This window comes from Hyla sarda, chromosome 10, assembly GCF_029499605.1.
Source record: "Hyla sarda isolate aHylSar1 chromosome 10, aHylSar1.hap1, whole genome shotgun sequence".
NCBI classification, from domain to species: domain Eukaryota; kingdom Metazoa; phylum Chordata; class Amphibia; order Anura; family Hylidae; genus Hyla; species Hyla sarda.
In genome coordinates, this window is record NC_079198.1 from 119,770,718 (window position 1) to 119,784,657 (window position 13,940).

Genomic DNA, 13,940 nt, shown 5'->3' on the forward strand with positions numbered 1-13,940 from the left:
TATAGTTTCTGTTTGTCTTGTTTTTGTATTTAATTGTTCTATTTTTTTCTTACTGGTTTGGTTGAACCAGTATTAGTCTTTGTAAATACAATTGTTTGCAGTCCCAGTCCTTTTTATTAAACTGGTCCATTTATGTGAATGGGACTAAGGTGCAATACCACATAAAGCCCCTAGTCCTAAAGGTCCGCCACAGGAGGGAGACATCTAATTGGCTCAGTACACGCAGAGCAGGTATGACATCATACCAACAAAAACCCTGGCCATCACCATTATACAGGTGCTGTTTATGGTAGCCTGTTCAGATCTGAACACTTATCATTAGCTTACTTTATTATACACTGGATTTGCTAACAAAACAGTGGTCTCAAACTGTGGCCCCCCCCAGATGTTGCAAAACTTCAACTCCCAGCATGCCCGGACAGCCAACGGCTGTCCGGGCATGCTGGGAGTTGAAATTTTGCAACATCTGGAGGGCCACAGTTTGAGACCACTGGTCTGATAGGACAATCTAGGCCCGGCCTGACGGGCATGCTGGGAGTTGAAGTTCTGCAACATCTGGAGGGCCACAGTTTGAGACCACTGGTCTAATAGGACAATCTAGGCCTGGCTTGACTCAACAAAGGTCCCAGCCAACAGCTTTCTGGGCATGCTGGTAGTTGATGTTTTGCAATATCTGGAGGGCCACAATTTGAGACCACTGGTCTAAAAGGACAATCTAGGCTCGGCCTGCCTCCCCAAAGGTCTCAGCTAGAGAGGAGCGAACTTACAGTAAATTCGATTCGTCACGAACTTCTCGGCTCGGCAGTTGATGACTTTTCCTGCATAAATGAGTTCAGCTTTCCGGTGCTCTTGTGGGCTGGAAAAGGTGGATACAGTCCTAGGAGACTCTTTCCTAGGACTGTATCCACCTTTTCCAGCCCACCGGAGCACCGGAAAGCTGAACTAATTTATGCAGGAAAAGTCATCAACTGCCGAGCCGAGAAGTTCGTGACGAATCGAATTTACTGTAAGTTCGCTCATCTCTAGTCTCAGCCAACGTCTCTCTGGGCATGCTGTGAGTAGAAATTTTGCAATATCTGGCGGGCCAGAGTTTGAGACCACTGGTCTGATGGGACAATCTAGGCCCGGCCTGAGTCAACAAAGGTCCCAGCCAACAGCTTTCCGGGCATGATGGAAGTTAAAGTTTTGCATAATATGGAGGGCCACAGTTTGAGACCACTGGTCTAAAAGGAAAATTTAGGCCCGGCCTGCCTCCCCCAAAGGTCTATGCCAACAGCTCTCTGGGCATTCTGGGAGTTGAAGTTTTGCGATATCTGGGGGGCCACAGTCTGAGACCACTGTAATAAAACATATACCTAATATCCAGAAAATTACTCCAAACAAGAAATTCACTTTAATTTGTTTTATTTAAAAAATAAATAAATCCTTGCAAATTTCCCTCTAAAAGAATTGGTTTTGCAGACGTGGCAATGTGTTTTCTGTTTCTTGTAATTTGATAATTAGTTACAGAATATTAACAGCGAGTTCTTATTAGAGCGCTGTAAACCCCGCCACACGCAGCAAGCGTCGGGCAAAGAAAAGAAAGATCTGCGGCTCAGGAGCCAATGTTTGGTAGGAAAATCTGCAGCCTGTAATGAATAAACAAGCCTTAGAAGACAGTTCGGAGCTTCTGCTCTGTGCTTGTCGCTGCGCAAATATTTTACCTTATTAGGAGGAAATATATTATATTTTTACGGAAAGGCATCTCTTTAAACATGAGGTTTTTTCCCCCTCTTGGTCTGGTCTCCTCATCAGGTTAAAATCAATATAGTTCTGTGTTGATTCTTGGTGTCAGAGAGTTTAGAGGGGACGTCTGCTGTTACACTTGTATTCCGGTAATATCATAATCTCACTAACTTTTGGTGAAACAGACTGTAAGGCTTAAGAGGGCAGAGCATATATACAGCATATATTATTTCCCCTACCACACACATTGAGTATAATAGCCACACATTTCTGTGGTGACCCGCGCTGATGGCGGGACCACAGGGTGTAGCGGTGTAGGTGGATGGGGCAAGATGGTATTAACCCCAGGGGCAAGGTGTTATTAACCCCTAATGTTCGTGACGCTAGGATGGTTTTTGGGTATCGGGAACCATTCAAATGGTATCTCCACTATTCCAATAGCTAGGCAGTGAAATAAGAGTCCACGACCAGGTTATGGTCTAACGGAGGCTTTACTGAGGTCAGACAGGTGATATCTTCACAGCTAGACCAGAATCCCAGAGAGGTGGCCAGGAACACAGAAGGCCCTCGCAGCTTGCTGGGACCAACTATACTTGTAATAGACTTTAGGCTTGGCTAGACTGTAGATAGTGACAGTAGACATAGACTTGACTTACTGGAAGTGACTGTAGATTTGAGGCCTTCCAGGTGCTGGACACTAGCACCGAGATCTCTGGTGTTTGCTGTTCTCAGTAAAGTGATGGAAGAGATAAGAGGCAGAATTGTAATGGCCGCCCCCCCTTATATGGGGGGGGGGGGGCTGAGCCAAAGCCCATTGGTCAAGCTGCGGGTCATGTGTTAAGCTGGTGCCCTCTGGGTAACATGTTATAACATAAACATAACATGTGACATCTCACAGGTCCTTTAGACATTTACTGGAGTCCTCCTAAGGTCCTTTGTCCTATCTATACATTAGGATACTGACTATACATGTAGTAGAATAGATAACATTACAGTAACAGCAGGGGAGACACTGCAGGAGAGCCCCCGGGTCACTGAGGGACTCAAAGTGACAGGGCCTAAGTGTAGTGCAGGACCATGTCCTGTACTGGGACATCACATTTCAGAATTTTTATTTTTTGTTTTGCAGGACAAATGGTATACCAAATCTATAATTATCTTCCGTATCTATTGTATCTACTGTATCTACCTATTTCATATTTATCTTATATCTATCTAATCATAGATCATTTCATATCTATCTATGTCTCTTATCTATCTATCTAGCAAATGGATACACAGCAGCACTACTGTATTAGTGATTAAGTAGTGACTTCTCATCCTGTTGGGTGTCAACTTCATTATCATATGTAAACAAATACAGTGACAGAAGATTACAGCAGCGGTACTCAATACGGCATACATTTAAGGAGACCAGCCTTGCTGTAAACATAGAACATGTGATACAACAAACAGTGCATTCAATAATTACATGTGTTCCCATCCTATATACAGTGTATCTGCGGTAAAAAAGTAACGATCAATACCTTCAGGTCGGGTCAGGAGGGGGAGTTCTGTTTAGATCCCATGTTGAGCAGAGACTTAGTCCAGTAAAGAAAAAAGAAAACACAAGTGAGTCTTGGCGTTTTCGCCAGTGTACAGAGACTTCCAGTACAGGTGGAACTGATGCGGCATGCACGCGCATGCACACTGATTGTTTTAGGCATTCCAAAGTAATTTTTAGTGCATAACATACAAATTAACAAAAACACAGATCAGGCAAGAGGAATAACTACACATATCAGGCATCACAAATGTCGTTCAGACCTTTCGGTTTTAAGAACTGGAGCTTGAAAATCCAACTTAACTCCTTCTTTAGGATACTGATCCTGTCTGCTCCTCGTTTTAATGGAGGGACATGGTCCACAAGCATAAATCTGAGGTCCCTTTCGTTGTGTCCCTCCTCAGAGAAATGTTTGGGTACTGGAAGGTCCTGCCTCTGTTTACATATTGTGTAGCAATGATGATTTGTTCGTGTTTTGAAATCTCATGTGGTCTCGCCTACATAAAGTTTGACATGGCCACCAGAGTATATAGATAATGTAGTCGCTAGTACACGTAAGGTAGAAGGCAATTTTGTATTCCACTCCCATCTCTGAATGGTGGAGGTACTTACCCTTAACCATATAGGTGCAGTTCACACATACTCTGCAAGGATAAGAACCAGTATTTTCAATGGACATAAATTTCTGTGTGCGTTTAAGAGATACATCTGCTTTCACAAGCCGGTCTTTCAGATTCTTGGGACGACGATACAACATCAGTGGGGGAGAATGGAATTCCTCCACTTTAGGATATTCTTTACCAAGGATTCCCCAGTATTTTCTCAAAGTGGTAGCCACTTTATGTAAGGACATGGAGTAAGTGGACACAAATGCTATCCTTTGTGCCGAGGACTTCACAATTTTGGGGGGATGTAAAAGTCCTGTCTATTGGTTGACATGGCCTGAGCTTTGCATTTAGAGATAAACTTAGATGGATACCATCGATGAATGAAACTTTTTGCCATTTTCCCAAGTGATTCTTTTGGCTCTCAGCATTTGACTAACAGGGAGAGACCGTATGGTGGGTTTCAGATGGCCACTGTCATATCTTAGAATTGAGTTGCAGTCTGTAGTTTTTGTGTACATGTCTGTGGTAAGACAGTTTCCGCTGATCTCTACCAGAGTGTCCAGAAACAGTACACTCTATTGGAGGATGTTAAGGTGAAGGAGATGTTAGGGTTGATAGAATTCAGGTACATGTGAAAATCCTGTACCTTGTCCTGAGTATCTGACCATACAAGAAAGAGGTCATCAATATAGACCAGCCACAAAGCTGTTCGTGTATGTCGGCACCACATTGGAACCCATTGCGGTGCCAACCTTTTGTATGTAGAATTGATCATTAAATGTAAAGCAATTTTTAGTGAGTACCAACGTTAATAAATCTATCAAGAACAGAACCTGTGTGGGAGTAAACTTGTCCTGAATGGCATCACACATAGCTTGAATACCTTCTGGATGTGGTATGGATGTGTACAAGTTAGTGATGTCTAAGGATGCCACCATGGTACAGAATGTTTGATGTAGTGTCCAAAGCATTGAGGTGCTACCAGGAGACAGGCCAGTACATCAGGAGACGTGGAGGAGGCCGTAGGAGGGCAACAACCCAGCAGCAGGACCGCTACCTCCACCTTTGTGCAAGGAGGAGCAGGAGGAACACTGCTCCTTCAGGGATGAACACTTTCTCGATTTTGTTAATAAAGTCAGCTGTGTCGCTCAGATAAGATTTAGCTTCATAGACAAAGAGGCTTAAAACTTTGTCCAAAAATACAGAAATATGTCTGGTTACTGAATTTCTACCTGAGACAATTGGTTGTCCCGGTGGGTCCACAAGGGACTTGTGTATTTTGTGCAGTAAATAAATTACAGGCATAATGGTTTGCGCAACAAGTAAAAATATCGCAGAGTGTCTAATCAATTAATTCCTCGTGTAAAGCACTATTCAGTAATGTTTTGATGTCCCTTTCAATCTCCCATCTGGGGTCGACAACTGACTGGGTATGTGACACAATCACTTAATTGCCGTTCTGCTTCACTCAAGTATTTAGACCAGTCCATAACCACAATTGCCCCTCCTTTTGTCAAAATAAAGGGAACACAAACAACACAATGTAACTCCAAGTCAATGACACTTCTGTGAAATCCCACTGTCCACTCAGGAAGAACACTGATTGACAATCAATTTCACATGCTGTTGTGCAAATGGAACAGACAACAGGTGGAAATTATAGGCAATTAGCAAGACAACCCCAATAAAAGGAGTGATTCTTCAGGGGTGACCACAGACCACTTCTCAGTTCCTATTCTTCCTGGCTGATGTTTTGGTCATTTTGAATGCTGGCAGTGCTTTCACTCTAGTGGTAGCATGAGACTGAGTCTACAACCTACACAAGTGGCTCAGGTAGTGCAGCTCATCCAGGATGACACATCAATGCGAGCTGTGGCAAGAATGTTTGCTGTAGTGTCCAGAGCATGGAGGCGCTACCAGGAGACAGGCCAGTACATCAGGAGACATGGAGGAGGCCATAGGAGGGCAACAACCCAGCAGCAGGACTGCTACCTCTGCTACTCCATATCCAGACCTCCATGGGTTGATAGATTTAATTTCCAGTGATCATTTTTGTGTGATTTTGTTTTCAGCGCATTCAACAATGTAAAGATGAATGTGTTTCATACGATTAGTTCATTCATTCAGATCTAGTATGTGTTATCTTAGTGTTCCCTTTATTTTTTTCGAGCAGTTTATTTAGTCACCTACAAACAAGCAAGATTTCTGGCTCTCACAGACCTGTAACTTCTTATTTAAAGGGGTACTCCGCACCCCTACACATCTTATCCCCTATGCAAAGGATAGGGGATAAGATATCAAATCTCTGGGGTCCCGCTACTGTGGGCCCCCGGGATCTCGGCTTCTGCACCCACCTGTACGGCTTCCACCTCACACCGGCAACGCTGGATTCTTCGGAGCCCGACCACAATGGCGGATGAGCGTGACGTCACAACTCCGCCCCGTGTGATGTTAGCCCCACCCCCTCAATGCAAGTCTATTGGAGGGGGCGTGGCAGACCTCCCATAGACTTGCATTGAGGGGCGGGGCGAGACGTCACACGGGGCGGAGTCGTGACATCACGCTCGTCCGCCATTGTGGTCGGGCTCCGAAGCCTCCAGCGTTGCCGGTGTGAGGTGGAAGCCGTACAGGTTGGTGCAGAAGCCGAGATCCCAAGGGCCCACAGCAGCGGGACCCTGGCGTTCTAACATCTTATCCCCTATCCTTTGGATAGGGGATAAGATGTCTAGGGGTGCGGAGTACCCCTTTAATAGTCTTCTCTGTCCTCCACTTGTTACCTGTATTAATTGCACCTGTTTGAACTTGTTATCAGTATCAAGACACCTGTCCACAACCTCAAACAGTCACACTCCAAACTCCACTATGGCCAAGACCAAAGAGCTTCCGAAGAACACCAGAAACAAACCTGCACCAGGCTGGGAAGACTGAATCTGCAATAGGCAAGCAGCTTGGTGTGAAGAAATCAAGTGTGGGAGCAATTATTAGAAAATGGAAGACAAGCAAGACCACTGATAATCTCCCTCGATCTGGGGCTCCACGCAAGAGCTCACTCCGTGGTGTCAAAATGATCACAAGAACGATGAGCAAAAATCCCAGAACCACATGGGGGGGGGACCTAGTGAAGGACCTGCATAAAGCTGGGACCAAAGTAACAAAGGCTACCATCAGTAAAACACTACGCTGCCAGGAACTCAAATCATGCAGTGCCAGATGTGTCCCCCTACTTGAGCCAGTACATGTCCGGGCCTGTCTGAAGTTTGCTAGAGAGCATTTGGATGATCCAGAAGAGGATTGGGAGAATGTCATTATGGTCAGATGAAACCAAAGTAGAACTTTTTTTTAACACATGCTCAAATACATTCAACAAAAGTGTTGACCTATCACCATACTGGCGGTAATTCCCCCCCCCCCCCAAAAAAAGAAAGAATAATCAAAGTAATTCACATGGACAGAATTAAAGGTACAATTACCTACTTCACTGGATACCTTTTCTTTTATAAATCAATTTATGCCAGAAAGTTAAACAGATTTGTAAATTACTTCGACATAAAAATCTTAATCCCTTGAGTACTTATCAGCTGCTTATGCTCCACAGGAAGTTCTTTTCTGTTTGAATTTCCTTTCTGTCTTACCACAGTGCTCTCTGCTGACACCTCTGTCCATGTCAGGAACTGTCCGGAGCAGGAGAGGGTTGCTATGGGGATTTGCTCCTGATCTGGACAGTTCCTAAAATGGACAGAGGTGTCAGCAGAGAGCACTGTGGTCAGAAAGAAAAGAAATCCAAAAAGAAAAGAACTTCCTGTGGAATATCAAAGTATGGAGGCAACAAAGTATGGGATTCTCCATGTCTCACTGTAGGGCAGTGGTCTCAAACTGTGGCCCTCCAGATGTTGCAAAACTTCAATTCCCAGCATTCCCGGACAGCCAATGGCTGTCCGGGCATGCTGGGAATTGAAGTTTTGCAATATCTGGAGGGCTGCAGTTTGAGACCACTGCTGTAGGGGAGAGGGAAGTTTCTTTATAGGTTTTATTTGATCTTCTATTAACATAATGCTGGTACGTATTGCTGACAAACTCATTTGCTTTCATCTGTCTATAGAACATTTTCCCAGAATTATAATTTTTTTTTTTATATGTAATTTTTAGGATAGCTCAGTTGCCTATGTTTTTGACATTCTTTAAAAGGTGTTATCCAGAATTAAAAAAAAATAAAATAAAAAATAATTATTTTTCCCAAAATCAGCACCACTCGTATCCTCTGTTTGTGTGGTATTGCAGCTCACTTCTCTTGAAGTTAATGGAGTAAAGTTGTAATACCAAAACAGCCTGGAGGCAGGTGTGGTGCTGTTCACGAAAGAAAGCAGCAATGTATTTCTGATCTTGGATAACTCTTTTTCTTCCAAAAACAGCACCATATATTTCCCTCTGCTTGTGTGTTTGGTATTAAAACGTGGCTTCATTCACCTCAATGGAACTGAGCTACCACATGAGATACCACACACAAACTGAGTGCAATCCTGTTTTGTCAGCTCAGTTTTTTTTCTAATCCTGAATACCCCCTTTAAGCAGTGGGGCTTTTTTGGCCTTATCTTGTAAAACCTTGATTTGTTCAGTATGTGCCCTATGGTACGGGTTAAAACCATCACTCCAGGTGTAAGAAAGGTAAACAGATTTGTAAATTACTTCTATTAAAAAAAATCTTAATCCTTCCAGTACTTATTAGCTGCTGTATGCTTCACAGGAAGTTATTTTCTTTTCGAATGTCTTTTCTGTCTGACCACAGTGCTCTCTGCTGACACCTCTGTCCATGTCAGGAGCAAATCCCTATAGCAACCCTTTCCTGCTCTGGACAGTTCCTGACATGGACAGAGGTGTCAGCAGAGAGCACTGTGGTCAGACAGAAAATAAATTCGAAAAGAAAAGAACTTCCTGCGGAGCATACAGCATCTGATAAGTACTGGAAGGATTTAGATTTTTAAATATAATTTCAGCATAAAAACTCTGGATGTTGTAGGGTTCCTCTTATGAACGTTTCTCTTTTCACCATGTCCTAGATGGTTTTGGCTGTTCCATGAGTAGGACATTTTTTGTCTCTGAAACGGTTAGAACAGGGATGCCAACATCTTGAAATCATCTTGTACCCTTTAGCAACTAGTGTTTTGGGATAATAGCATTTCTGGTCTTGTCAGACATTTTCTTGTCTTTCCCATATTTCCGCAGTGAATAAAACCGGCCCTTTTAAACATCAAAGTCACCATTCATAGGCTGATGAGAGTCATGTGAGCACAGACTGGGTAGGGACAGGAGGCGGCTAAATTCTAAATCCTCACTGGTTCGTCAGATTTTGTCCTTTGTTTCATACTGGACCATGTCCTTGCATTGTTTTCATTTTTGTTTGTTTGCTTTTCTTGCCAAGTTTTAATTGTTAATTTGAGTCTTTTCGGTATCAAACATACGAGTACGTACTATGTATCCATGCAGGTTCACGAAACATTTCATTTCGGTAGATATTTTACATGATATACTTAACATTCAGGGGTGCCAATACTGTTGACTAAAATTGTACATACACTTTATTAGAGACATCCATCTACTATCTATTGAGCCTCCTTTGGCATTTAGAACTGCAGCGATTCATCATGGCACCACCTTGTGTAGTTTCGCAACAGCTGGCGAGCTACAGGTTGGGGAACATTGTATTAAATTATAAACTTCCACAAGAATTTACATATATATTGTCTGCTGGATATTTCTTAAAATACCAAATGAAATAAATCAGTTTAATAATAAAAAAAAAAATGTTTTAATGGCGCTGTGGTTATAACTAGAAGATACATTTTATATAATGCGTTTCGCCTCGTATTGGACATTTGTAGGGAGATGTTCTGAAAATCGTGAGTCACAGGGGAAAACATTCCTGTGATCTATCTGCCTTATAAGTCCATTCCACACAGAACTGACAGGTTTTAATAACAACAGTTTTTATCTATTCATTTTTATTTTTAAATTAGAGCCTTTTTGGCTTTCTCGAGGGATCTTGTCCTTGAGGAGAAGGATTTATACCTCCAGTCCTTGGCTTTCGTCTCTATCTCGAAGTACAGTTCTCATACAAGACTGAGTAGGAACGAGGGGAAAAATAATCGCCTAATTCTGATGTTTATACGCAATTTCATTAACACAACTTAACCACTTAATTGACAGCGTTTTAGAGGGAGAAAATGTGCAACCGTAAAAGACGGAAAATCTTCAGTTTACTGCTTTATCTCTACCATAAAGCCTTCAGTGCGACGGGAAGTTACAATGCATCTCTCCCGTCATTATGCCGCTTTGTAGGCAGGGGCAAAATACTGAGAGGGCAAAAGAGGCAATTTACCTGGAGCTTCAACCATCCACTGTTTCCTCCAGTTCTCCTTGGACAGCTACCGAAAATACACCCTACCCCGAAAATAAGCCCTAGTTATATTATTGGGGTTGGCTGCAATATAAGCCCTACCCCGAAAATAAGACCTAGGCCAGTGGTCTTCACAACCTGCGGACCTCGAGATGTTGCAAAACTACAACTCCCAGCATGCCCGGACAGCCGTTGGCTGTCCGGGCATGCTGGGAGTTGTAGTTTTGCAACATCTCTAGGTCCGCAGGTTGAAGACCACTGACCAAGGCAATGCCCGAGCTGCAAATATTAAAAAACAAACTTTAACTTACCTTCGTCCTCCGTTCCCCCGTTGCTAAGGAACCGGCCTCACTGTTCTCCGCTGCTCTTGCTGCTTCCTAAGCGCACTGTCATGTAAGGAGTCGGCCGGCTTCTTACATTACAGTGGGCTCAGCCTATCATCGGCCGAGGCGGGACATCGCTGCGGCCGGTGATAGGCTGAAGGCTCTGTGACGTTCCCATCCCCAGGACCGCAGCAAGAACAGCGGAGGGAACATGAGGCCGGTGTTCCTTAGCAACGGGGGAAGGGAGGACGAAGGTAAGTTAAAGTTTGTTTTTTAATATTTGCAGCCTGGGCACAGGAATAGAAAGTACAGCGCAGCGGCTGATAATTATTTGGCAGGGGGGGGGGGGGGGGGAGGAGAGAGAAGCAGCGCTCGCGGGTGACATACGGTACGATTAGTCCCCCGATGTGGGGTGCAGCGCTGGGCTGATAAACCGGGGGGGGGGGGGGGGGGGGGCAGATTGGGAGGCAGAGCTGCGCCATCACATGATAATGATGGGGGGAGTACATACCGTTAAATGTTGTTCAATGTACATACGGTACCGTAAATAAATAAGCCCTACCTTGAAAATAAGCCCTAGTGTGTTTTTGGTGACTAAAATTTATATAAGACCCGGTCTCATTTTTGGAGAAACACGGTAGTTACTAGAAAAGGTATGAAAAGATTTAGAGGGGTATCTGACTTTTCCAAGTTGATGGCCTATTCAAGTTAACGAGACAAAGCTACAATACCTTACACTACTGCTACATATAGTACCAAGTAAACTTCTTGGGTTGTAAAACCATTAAGACCTATTCCATATTCACTATTTAGGGGGTAAGTACAGTCATGGCCGTGAATGTTGGCACCCCTGAAATTCTTCAAGAAAATGAAATATTTCTCACAGAATAGGATTGCAGTAACACATGTTTTGCTATACACACGTTTATTCCCTTTGTGTGTATTGGAACTAAACCAAAAAAAGGGAGGAAAAAAAGCAAATTGGACATAATGTCACCAAACTCCAAAAATGGGCTGGACAAAATTATTGGCACCCTTAACTTATTAGTTGGTTGCACACCCTTTGGAAAGAATAACTGGAATCAGTGGCTTAGTATAACCATCAATAAGCTTCTTACACCTCTCAGCCGGAATGTTGGACCACTCATCCTTTGCAAACTGCTCCAAGTCTCTCTTACTGGAAGGGGCACATTTTCCCAATAGCAATTTTAAGATCTCTCCGCAGGTGTTCAATGGGATTTAGATCTGGACTCATTGCTGGCCACTTCAGAACTCTCCAGCGCTTTGTTGCCATCCATTTCTGGGGGCCTTTTGACATATGTTTGGGGTCATTGTCCTGCTGGAAGACCCAAGATCTCGGACACAAACCCAGCTTTCTGACACTGGGCTGTACAGTGCGACCCAAATCTGTTGGTACTCCTCAGATTTCATGATGCCTTGTACACATTCAAGGCACCCAGTGCCAGGGGAAGCAAGACATCATTAAACCTCCACCATATTTCACTGTAGATACTGTGTTCTTTTCTTTGTAGGCCTCATTCCATTTTCAGTAAACAGTAGAATGATGTGCTTTACCAAAAAGCTCTATCTTGGTCTTATCTGTCCACAAGACATTTTCCCAGAAGGATTTTGGCTTATTCAAGTTCATTTAGGCAAAATGTAGTCTTGCTTTTTTATGTCTCTGTGTCAGCAGTGGGGTCCTCCTGGGTCTCCTCCCATAGCGTTTCATTTCATTTAAATGTCGACGGATAGTTTGCGCTGACACTGATGCTCCCTGAGCCTGCAGGACAGCTTGAATATCTTTGGAACTTGTTTGGGGCTGCTTATCCACCATCCGGACTATGCTGCGTTGACACCTTTCATCAATTTTTCTCTTCCATCCACACCTAGGGAAATTAGCTACAGTGTCATGGGTTGCAAACTTCTTGATAATGTTGCGCACTGTGGACAAAAGCAAATCTAGATCTCTGGAGATGGACTTGTAACCTTGAGATTGTTGATATTTTTCCACAATTTTGGTTCTCAAGTCCTCAGACAGTTCTCTTCTCCTCTTTCTGTTGTCCATGCTTAGTGTGGCACACGCAGACACACAATGCAAAGACTAAGGGAACTTTTCTCCTTTTTTTATCAGTTTTCGGGTGGGATTTTTATATTGTCCACACCTGTTACTTGCCCCAGGTGAGTTTAAAGGAGCATCACATGCTTGAAACAATCTTATTTTTCCACAATTTTGAAAGGGTGCCAATAATTTTGTCCAACCCATTTTTGGAGTTTGGTGTGACATTATGTCCAATTTGCTTTTTTCCTCCCTTTGTTGGTTTAGTTCCAATACGCAAAAAGGAGATTTTTTATGCTTACCATAAAATCTCTTTCTCGAAGGATCCATTGGGGGACACAGACCATGGGGTGTATGCTGCTGTCACTAGGAGGTTCGACAATATGGCAACAAGAAAAGTTGGCTCCTCCCAGCAGGATATACCCGCCCACAGGCACCTGAGGTAATCAGTTTTAGTCCCAGAGCAATAGGAGAAGACCGACAGGTCAAGAGAAAACCACAAACTGTCCGAGCAACCAGAAGAAAAGGCAACTGAACACACCTTCAGACAGATAACTGAAGTAGGAACAGCAGAAAAAAGGGGTGGGAGCTGTGTCCCCCAATGGATCCTTCGAGAAAGAGATTTTACGGTAAGCATAAAAAATCTCCTTTTCTCTATCGGCTCCATTGGGGGACAGACCATGGGACGTACCAAAGCCGTCCCTTGGGTGGGGAAGGAATCAGACAGGTGGACGGTGGGACCACCGCCGTCTGCAACATCTTACAGCCCAGAGTAGCATCAACTAATGCGAAGGTATGAAACTGGTAGCACCTTGAGAAAGAGTGCAAAGACGACCACGCAGACGTCTTACAGAACTGCAAGGCCGAAGCCACGTAGCGGAGGGCCCAGGATGCCCCGAAAAACGGGTGGAATGAGCCAAAACCCTGAAGGGTGGGATCTTCCCCTTGCAGCAGTAAGCTCCCGAAATAGTAGACCGGATCAACCGAAAAATAGTGGCCGTAGAAGCAGGTTGTCCTGTCCGACAACCTTCTGGGAAACAAAAAGGGGGAGTCACACCGCCGAAAGGAAAGAGTGACTGAGAGATAAGTCCGAACAGCCCTCACCACAACCAGATTTGGAACAAACGCTTCCAGGATGAGAAAGGGCCGAACAAAGGGATGGTAGGTCGATGTCCTCATTGAGATGAAAATGAGTGTCCTTATTGGACGGAAAACAACTTGTCCTGGTATACAACCAGGACGGGAGAACGGCATAAGAGAGCTACCAGCTCTGACACCCTCCTAACAGAGGTAA

At 43.9% G+C, this 13,940-nt stretch overlaps 1 protein-coding gene across 2 annotated transcripts in view; it reads left to right on the forward strand.

Annotated features, from left to right (window-relative positions):
* Positions 1-13,940, forward strand: part of LOC130294231 (uncharacterized) — a 40,140-nt gene that overhangs the window by 14,674 nt on the left and 11,526 nt on the right. The window contains exon 3 of one of the 2 annotated variants that reach the window (XM_056543817.1): positions 6,689-7,388. The exons of the other annotated variant lie outside the window; for it this stretch is intronic. Within the exon in view, the coding sequence (XP_056399792.1) occupies positions 6,689-7,195 (507 nt within the window). The 3' untranslated portion in view covers positions 7,196-7,388. Of the gene's footprint in view, positions 1-6,688; positions 7,389-13,940 lie in introns of those variants that run through there. 2 annotated transcript variants of the gene reach the window in all.